The sequence below is a fragment of the Macrotis lagotis genome, chromosome 3, assembly GCF_037893015.1.
Source record: "Macrotis lagotis isolate mMagLag1 chromosome 3, bilby.v1.9.chrom.fasta, whole genome shotgun sequence".
Classification (NCBI taxonomy): Eukaryota; Metazoa; Chordata; class Mammalia; order Peramelemorphia; family Peramelidae; genus Macrotis; species Macrotis lagotis.
The window spans coordinates 296,035,311-296,045,689 of NC_133660.1; the positions used below are offsets into that span (position 1 = coordinate 296,035,311).

At 36.5% G+C, this 10,379-nt stretch overlaps 2 protein-coding genes across 2 annotated transcripts; both read left to right on the forward strand.

Annotated features, from left to right (window-relative positions):
* The first annotated feature begins 1,601 nt into the window (after nt 1-1,601).
* Nucleotides 1,602-2,561, forward strand: LOC141516816 (olfactory receptor 8U9). The gene has a single exon (XM_074227789.1). It carries the CDS (start codon nt 1,602-1,604, stop codon nt 2,559-2,561), a length of 960 nt encoding a protein of 319 aa, XP_074083890.1.
* Nucleotides 2,562-5,985: 3,424 nt separating this feature from the next.
* LOC141519536 (olfactory receptor 5AL1-like) lies at nt 5,986-6,939 on the forward strand. Its single transcript, XM_074231755.1, has one exon. It carries the CDS (start codon nt 5,989-5,991, stop codon nt 6,937-6,939), a length of 951 nt encoding a protein of 316 aa, XP_074087856.1. The 5' UTR covers nt 5,986-5,988.
* The last annotated feature ends 3,440 nt before the right edge of the window (nt 6,940-10,379 follow it).

Below are 10,379 nucleotides of genomic sequence, written 5' to 3' on the forward strand. Positions count from 1 at the left end.
TATCATATGCCTTTTGTACACACAGACACACTAAAAGAAAATAGTTCCCCAGATTATAAATTCATTAGTGGCAGAAATTATTTCATTTTTTCCTTTATACCATGCATTTAACAATGAGTCTGACATATAATAGTCACCTAATACATTTTGTGATTAACAAATGAGTAGAAAGCAGATACAATGTTATTTTGGGAGGGGAAGAGAGGCCTATTGATTGAGGAGATTAGGGAAAAGCTTATGTAGGAGTTAGCACTTAAACAGGCTTTAATAGAGGCAATGAATCCAAGAGGTAAAAGTGGGGGCAAGCACTTTCCAGATGTGGCGGTGCATTTATAACAAATGTGCTGGTAGGAGGTGTGTCCTGTTTATATCTAAGAGCAAACAGTCTACTTTGACAAGAAAAAAGAGAATGTGATAGGGAGTAATATGAATTTATATTGGAATTGGAGTCAGGATCCTGACTGTGAAAGTTTTAAATGCTAAACTGAGGATTTCATATTTTATCTTGGTAGAAATAGGGAGGCAATGACGATATCCAGCTGGATGCTATTGACAAGTTCTGGTCTATAGTTTAGCAATACATTTTGGCAGTTATGTGAGGGATGGATTGAACAATGAGAACGCTAGCAGAAAAAATTCCAATGACAAGATTTTTCGACAGCCCAGAGTTGATAAGGACATAAAATAGGGTAATAGCAATGTGAGTTGAAAGAAAAGAAATTATATGTGAGATAGAGTTTAGACAGAATCCACAAGAGAACAGCTGATAGGACACGGGATGTGATAGAAAGGAAACAATAAGCAAACATACTGGTGAGAAAAACAAACATGATTTTATTAGCTACACGGTGGTTTCCTTTTTCATCATCTCTTTTTCCCATTATTGGGGTTACTAAAATTCAACCCAAATCTCATGTCTATTAATAGCCATCGTAAAATAATTTATAGATACAATGAAACTAAAAAAAATCCAGCATGGTAAATAATATATTTATCATATAAAACAAATACAATAATATGTGGCAAAATAAGCTTGGATTTACATGTTCGAGTTTTAAGGGAAAAGAGAGGAGTGGGAAAGGAAAAATATAGAAAATCGAGAGAGAGAGAGAGAGAGAGAGGAAAACTCTGGTAAAAGTGACAATACTAGTAAGCTCACAAAAGTAACTGTCAACAAAAGCAAATATTAATTTCTTATATACTGAGGGTAATACAACATTACTTACTGGAAAAACTCTAAGACTAGTGATCTCTTAGTTCCAACCATAAACAATACTGACAGGTGATCTAATAGTGCCCTTCCCATGACCTGCTGGACAGCTTTTGAGAAACTGAAGGCTTTTGGTTGCAGACCCTAAGTAATGAATCCTGAAATTTTAGGGTGTACAATCTTGGCAAAGTCACAAATTCCATGATCCTTTTTATTTGATAGAAAAATGGATATAATAACCTTTGTGTTATGTTTATTTATTAAAAATCTTGATAATTTTTTTTAAATTAAAAGAATGTTTTTTAATATGAACAATTATTGTTATCTGTGAAGACACTGGCAATGATTATGAAATCATCTCCTCCTTCCTGCAGGTTCCCAGATAGGATAAATGGCTGAAATTAATTTCACTAGGGTGACTGAATTCATTCTCTTGGGGCTCACTGAGAATCAAGAGCTGAAGACACCCCTCTTTGTGGTGTTCTTGTCCATCTATGTATTCACAGTGATTGGTAATCTGGGTCTCATCATGGTCATCAGAATGGACTCACGACTAAAAACTCCCATGTATTTCTTCCTAAGTCACCTTGCCTTTGTTGATTTCTGTTATTCTTCCTCCATAACTCCCAAAATGTTGGGGAACTTCTTGTATGAGAAAAATATTATTTCTTTCAATGCATGTGCTGCCCAACTAGGCTGCTTTCTTGCCTTCATGACAGCAGAATGCTTGCTGCTAGCTTCCATGGCCTATGATCGCTATGTGGCCATTTGCAACCCTTTGCTTTATATGGTTCTGATGTCTCCTAAAATCTGTATTCAGTTAGTAGCTGTACCTTATAGCTACAGCTTTCTGGTTGCATTATTCCATGTTATCCTTACCTTCCGCCTCTCCTACTGTGGTTCTAACATTATCAACCATTTCTACTGTGATGACATGCCCCTCTTGAGGTTGGCCTGTTCTAACACCCACTCCAAACAAATATGGATATTTGCATGTGCTGGTATAATGTTTATCTCTTCTCTTATGGTTGTCTTTGTCTCCTACATGTATATTATCTCTGCAATTTTAAAGATGCAGTCAGCTGATGGCAGGCGTAAAGCTTTTTCCACCTGTGGCTCACACATGATGGCAGTCACCATTTTCTATGGGACCCTGATATTTATGTACTTACAGCCCAGCTCAAACCATTCCCTGGATACAGATAAAATGGCCTCAGTCTTCTATACAGTGATCATTCCCATGTTAAATCCCTTGATCTACAGTTTGAGAAACAAAGAAGTGAAGAATGCTTTAAAAAGGGTCTTAAGCAATGGCAACCACAGTCTTATTACAATAAAATTAATAAATTGACAAGAAACTGTTCCTTTTCTTATTTTCTTCTTTCTTTGAACATTGTTTGATTCCTTGACTAAACAAGTATAAATTTGTTGAATGTTAGTGATCTAAAGGATTTGAAAATCCTCTGTTACAAAAGCCCCTTCTCCCCGTCCCCACACCATACTGTTTAAATAACAAACCGTGAAGATTTAGGAAAACAAAATCCTAATAAAAGGAATCATGATAAAAGGAAATAACAAAGTCCACAGCAAGTGAAGAAAGTGCTTTACTGAAACAAAATGCTCACAAATAGATGGGGTGACTGGGAAGAATGTACCCAAGATATTTCATTGGAATCCTGATGGAATTAGATGCTCTGGAAGTCTCCATGGCTTCTTCCAGGGAGTTATAAAACATTAAACAATGCTACTTGTCCTTTTTTTCTTCACATATACACCTTCCCACATTATTAAAAGTTCCCCAAGAAAAGACTGGGTTCCATGGTCCCTAGCACTGCCTTCCATGTCATTCCTCAAAGAGAGAAGAATTATTGGTATCAAGTGATAGCATTATTCCTACTGAAAGCACACACACACACACACACACACGCACACACACACACACACACACACACACACACACACACACACACACACACACACAGACAACACTGTGGGTCTAAAATAGGACTGTGTAAAGAGAACTGTCCTTAGTCTTAATCTATAGCTTCTTGTTGTTACTATTGTTGTCTTTCCCTTTACTTTTTGTTTTCCCCCCACAAGCCCAGACTAGAAAAAGGTGACTATACTAAGTAAGGAAGTAGGGGCAAACAGCAAGAGAGGAGTGTGAAACACCCCTCAAGTGTCCATTATGACAATTGTCTCTGAAATTCTTAAGAAATTTTTTTCTCTTGCTTTTCCAGTCTATTTCCTTCCCCCCAACCTCAAGGTTTCAATGGAGTGTTGATATTCCTGCCACAACTTTCCTCATCACAATTTCGATATACTATGGGTCGGCATACTACCTTATGCTCAGTACCCAGAAGGTCTCATTGTAATATTCAAGAAATGTATAGTCATCAAACTGAGGTCAGAATATTTATGGTTCTTGTTCACATCTAGTTCTCTGTAATAATAGACTACATTGAATAGGTCTTAAAAAAATGCCCAGGTCTAAGTCACAAGCATGCTATTTCCATGAAAAAAAAAGTCTTAGGAAATGGGTGGGGGGGGGCAGAGGAAGTAGAGAATAATACCTTTTTTGAAAAGCACTATCATATTTCTATATTAGCTTTACCTTATTTGACCTTTTAGAACCATAGAGTACAGAAGAGTCTTTTTAAAAGCACAAGATAAGAAAAAATTGCAAGGCTAGCCATGAAAATGGCAACCTGTTGCTTTAGAATTTGTGAGGGAGTAACAAGAACATTGCCACATGGTCTAGATTAAACTATTATCTAGGATACTCACAACATTTGTTTGACTATAGTCAAGTCACTTAACAACAACGGTCCTCAATTTCTTTATCTGTAGGACATGACTTATGATTAGATGGCATCAGAGGTCCCTTTCAGCTCAAGAGCTGTAGTTCTATTGCCTTTAAATCAGCTTTTTAAAAAGTGCAAATCTATGTTTTCCTGTGTTCCATGTCCCTGGATTTTATATTCTAACAAACAAGTCTCATTGATCCCCTTACAATGCCCTTACTACTCCTACTCTGAGAATTTACCTATATGATTCCCAAAACACAAGTCTCTATCTTCCCGTTCTATCACCACAAGTCCTTTTTGGCAAGATAAACAGAATGTTTTACCTATAAAAATCTGGTGAGATAGAGATCAGAAATATTATTATCCTATTATACAAAAGAAGAAATCAAAGGACCAAGTGGATAAGTAATTTGCTTCGTTCCACTAACAATTATGAAACCCAGAAGTTGAACCTAAGTCATTAGACACCATCAGTGATTTTCTGCTACACCAGTCTCCCAACTCAGTAGGTCTCAGAAGGAGAACTCTTTTCATAAGCTCTATTTTGTTGCCTGAGGGTGAATAATTATAATTGTTTCTTTAGAGAAATGATGTAATTCAGTGATCAACTCCCAAAGGAGTCAAGTTTTCTCAAACAAATTCAGTCAAGTTCCCTATAGCCTCACCACCACTGGTGTTTGCTTTGACTAGAACCCCTCAAGGTATGTTTAGCTCTTTGAGGTGTTGGAGATAGAACTAATGTATCATTTCTTTACTGTGTTCCAAGAAAAGAAAGAAGCAAAAGGAAGAATCAATTAGATAGAAAGAGTTCTTTAACATAAAAAGACATAATAAGAAACAATCTGTCATTGATTTTCTGTCCTATAAAGATGGAGAAAGACGGAAATATTAAAATAAAATGTTTAGTTTGTCAGAATCACTTTTCGAATTTTGATGATTGGTTATCTGTCCGTGATCTTTTTTCTTTCTTTTTCTACTCTTTTGGTTAACTGCAGAACTACAGGTAGGACTCTGAAGGTTTTAAACATAATCAGCAAGATGACAGTTGCTATCCTACAATGCCTTTCTTCCTTTAGCTCTGCCCAAGGCACTTTTCTTGGGGAATTTTTAATAATGTAGGAGGGTGTATATGTGAAGAAAAAAAGGAAAATTGCATTTTTTAATGTTTTATAACTCACAAAAGACATTTGTACTCAGGATCTCATTTGATATTTACAAAGAATCCTGTATAGAAGCAATGTAATTAATATCATTTTTTTTTATTGTAGAAGAATGTGAAGTTTTAGAGACAGTCAGTCATTTGTTCAATGTCACAAAGAGAGCAAATGGCAGAGAGACTATTGGAAAAGGTTTTCTGACTCTAGCTCCAGAGATCTATTGTATCATTACTCACTTCTAATTCTGAGATATTATACTTTCCCTTAATCATTTTCCAGTATTTGCATTCTTGAAGGGATGAATAATTTTAATTTAAAAATCTTGCACTTTTGGCATGCACCACCATGTAGTTTAGTGGAAAGGTCTCTGAATTTGGATTCTGTAGATGTAGTTTTGAACCTAGGATTTGTTGCTAACTTCCTAATATAAACTTGTTCGATTCTTCTCCATGAAGTCTCAGTTTCCTCAGCTTAGAAATGAGGGTTTAGTTGATTCCCATGACCTTTCCCTTTCACTTATTGTCATGGACATGTTTGAATTGTTTGGATATCGATTGAAATCTTATGGGATTCAAATTAATTTCTTCTTTAATAGGGTCTCTGAAGATTTTCTTCTTAAGAATTTCCATTTGGAGTAATTCCTCCTTGTACTGAAATATTACAAAAGTTCCAAGTACAATTGTTAGGCTTTGTCAACTATCCTTGGACCAAGAGGCATTTTTCTGACATTCCATCAATCACAACCAATGGGAAAAGTGATCTAGGGGAGCCTTACTCTGATGAGTCTTGGATACTACATTTAAACAGTCATTCTATGGCCACAGGCAATCATTCTGTGCTTAATGAATTCATTCTCTTGGGGCTCACAGACAGAACAGACTTGCAAGTCCTCTTATTTGGTATTTTTCTGGTAGTCTACATGATCAGTGTTATGGGAAACCTTGGTCTGATTGTCTTAATCCAGATCAGTCCTCAACTTCACACCCCTATGTACTTTTTCCTCAGTCATCTGGCTTTTGTTGACTTCTGCTATACTTCCTCCATCACCCCAAATATGCTGGTGAATTTTATGCAAGAGGTTAAAAGGATAACTTTCTTTGCCTGTGCTATCCAAGTGGCATGTTTCATTACTTTTGTGGTTTGTGAAATATTTCTCCTCTCAGTCATGGCCTATGATCGTTATGTGGCTATCTGTAACCCCTTACTGTATACAGTTGTAATGTCTCCAAAAACCTGTATCCCAATGGTTGTCAGTACATATACTTATGGCTTTTTTATTGGAATCCTGCAGACCACTGTTACATTCCATTTGTCTTTCTGTGACAATAATGTTATTAATCATTTCTATTGTGATGACGTTCCTTTGGTAGCCTTGGCTTGTTCTGATACTCATGTCAAAGAAATGATGCTATTTGTCATTGCTGGTTTTAACTCTCTTGCCTCTCTTTTTATTGTTCTGATCTCCTATGTATTTATCCTTAATTCAATCCTCAGGATCAACTCTGCTAAGGGGAGACAGAAAGCTTTTTCTACCTGTTCTTCTCATATGATATCCCTCACCATATTTTATGGTACCATCATCTTCATGTACCTTCAGCCCAAATCTAGTCATTCCTTAGACACTGATAAAATAGCTTCCCTATTCTACACAGTGATTATTCCCATGCTGAATCCTCTCATCTACAGTTTGAGAAACAAAGAGGTGAAAAGTGCCTTCCAGAAAATTCTAAGGAAAGTAGGATCCATAGCTCTGCATAGTTCATAGAGTTCTGAACTTTAGATCTGAGACTAGTATTCGGTTCTTGCTCCAGTCAACTATTTATGGTTGTAGGCAAACCATTTTTAACTTATTTTCTTCATCCACAAATTCATGGAATTAATAATCACCCTGTATTTTTCATAGGGTTGTTGTAAGGAAGAACTACAGATTCAAAAACGAGTATCTTCCTCAATACCTATCACATATCACATCCAATCTACTTTCAAGGCCTGTTGATTTCATCTTTGCAAAAGCTCTCAAATACATCACCTTTGGGGTGGCTAAGTGATGTAGTGGATAAAGCACCAACCTTGGAGTCAAGAGTACCTGGGTTCAAATCTGGTCTCAGACACTTAATAATTACCTAGCTGTATGGGCTTGGACAAGCCATTTAACCCCATTTGCCTTGCAAAAACCTAAAAAAAAATCACCTTTGCCCCTCTACTATTGCCCCCATTCTGGATTAAGACCTTGTTACCTCTCACTTAGATGACTGCAACACCCTACTTGTACATCTTAAATGATTAAAGACCCTCCCCTCTCTTATCTATCCTTCATTCAGCTACCCAAGTGAATTTTCTTAAATGTAGATACAAGTATAACTCTATCCCTCTCAATGAACTCTTCTAATTCCCTATCACCTTTACCTCCAAATTTAATATATTTTGTTTTGTATTCAAAGCCATTCACAATGTAACCCCTCAACCCCACCCTCATGCCTTTCCTGCCTTCTTTTACCTTATACCTTCCCTACCTACTCTTTGATCTGGCCTCCTTGATGTTCCCTGAATAAAATCCTCTGTCTTTGGGATCTTTGAATCTTCTATAGCTGTTCCTTGTACCACCATCTTCCTCTCCAACTCTTAGTTTGCTTTTTCTTTTTTTTTTGTGCAAGGCAATGGGGTTAAGTGGCTTGCCCAAGGTCACACAGCTAGGTAATGTGTCTGAGGGCGGATTTGAACTCAGGTCCTCCTGATCCCAGTGCCAGTGCTCTATACATTGCTCCACCTAGCTGCCCCACACCTTTTAGTTTTCTTCAATTACTAGTTGAATTTGATATGCTATTAAAGGTTGTTTTACCCCAATCCTGCTTAATTCTCTTAACTTCTTTCTGTTTACTATTTCTATTTTCCCTCTGGTATATAACTTGTTTATACACATTCCTTTGCTAGTTATCTCCCCTATTTGATTGTAAGCTCCTTAACAACAGTGATTGTCTTTTGTCTTTGTTCAGAAGTTAGCAGTGTCTGCAGTTCATAAGGTGATTAATGAATTCTTATTGAAAGACTGATTATATGAATGTGGCATCATTAGATCATCACTAAATAAATTGATCACAAAATAATAACTCCGTTTAATAATGCATGCTTGCATTATTTTTGTGAATTTTTATCTCAAGAAAAGTGTTATGCTAGGAGTTAGAGCAACACAGTGTTAAGGTCGGAGAAAAGTCCCCAATTACAGAACAGAGGCACTCTACAGGATGGAGATGCAATAGCAAGGGTTTATTAAACTAGCTCGAGCTAGGGTTCCATCCTAGGTCAGGGCTAGGATCCTGGAACCTCGAGTAAAGCAAGGAGAGACCTTATATATTGTTCAGTAGGGGAGTTCCAAGCATCGGCTGGTTATCTTGAGATAGTGTGTGGTGTTATCATTGAATGCAGGTCCTCGGGGAGGTTCCCCTATTGTATGGTCCAATAGATGTCCAGGCAGAAACTTAGGAGCAGAATTTAGGCAAAAGTTCATAGGTTTCAGAACTAAAGGTCTTACAACAGTATCTTCATTTCAGAATTTCATAACATAAATGTAAGTCTGAGACAACTAGATATGAGAAAAATTAATTGAATGCTATAAAATTTCCTTGTTGACTTATTTGACTCCTTTTCTACTGTGAATTTCCTTACATATGCTTTACACTCCATCATTGCTTTCTTTGTGAAATTCATTTTCAAAGTACTTTGCAGATGGCTGTGTCCCATGTCTCAAGTATATAGAACACCACCAACAGAATAATGATATTAAATATATCATTTTAGAGGGTATATGGGTGAAGGTTGATGTCATTGAAGATGAAATATTGGGGAAAATATTGGACAGAAAACTCTCTTTGCACTTAATTTATTCCCTTTGAACTACCCAAATATATTACATTAACACAGACCCCCATTCCCCTTCCCATTTTCCAAGCTATGAGATGTGGTCAATGAATTTTTGGTAAAGTACCTTTCTCCTCCCTGACAAAGACTGGTAAATCTGTCCCCAGGTACAACATAAGCTCCCAACAACAAACAATGAATTTTTGCCTTAAGCTACCACCCTTTATCTACATATCCCTAATTACCTCATCTCTGATCTGAGTTGCTACTCTCATCATCCTATACCTAAATTACCTCATTTTTCCTGCTCCTTTAAAAGCTCACTCCCTTCTCAGTTGGGTTGTTCTTCTTCCTTTGAGAAGGCAGTCCATTCTAGGGGAGCATGATGCCTCAAATATGCGTTCCTTTCTTTACTGCTTACCCTTCCATGGATCCCATGGATCTCCCTCTTCTTTAGCTCTGCTCACCACAGGAATACTTAAGTAAATAATTTTTTCCCTAAAATTTCTTCTGGGTCATAATTCGTCTTTTAAATGAATTCTTTCTTTTCCTGCCCATGGCTACATTTTCCCCTGGCATCAAAGGAACCTGCAATTTCCTCAAAGTAATCCATTATACTTCTTTTCCTTTTCAGTCTTGGGCCTGGTTCTTTGTTCTTTTCCACTGTTTGTCCTCGATATGCATCTTAAAGAAACAATGGCTATTTATTGTCCATTCAGTTTGATATCACAAGTAGCCTTTATATATTTGATCTTTTCTTCATTAGTTTAGATCCAACTCTTGGGTTTCTTCCAGGAGACCCTCTGGGATTTGATGCAAAATAGCCAGTGTTAGCCACAAACAAGAATATCTGGAGGAGCCCATCATCCACTGTATGAAAATGTGTTCTGTATTACATTCCCTCCAACAAAGGGGAAATACCTTATCATGATGGTTTTTCCTTTGTACATATATAATATTTGAGTTATATAATAATCAAGCTAATTGAAGCAATATAAACTGTCAGTTGTATCAATATAATATAACCCAAGAAAATAGAATATAACTCGATGCCTAAAATGTCATGCATTTGTACTTCTGTATATATAATCTTTTTGAAATGTAGGTCAATCTTTTTTGCTTTTTTTATTAACTGCTCTTTATGGCAAATGAATGACAAAAAAGATATTCCAGTGCTATATTATGGGGCTCAATTGTCAAAAATGTCGAATGTGCTCTATTACTTTTGGCAGACATCTAAAGGAATCTAGTTGAATCACAATTAATCAAATGCCTTACTAGATAATGAAAAGAAAGGAAAATAATATACAAATATTTCTTGGTTCTTTTTTCATGCCTCTCAAGGCTTTC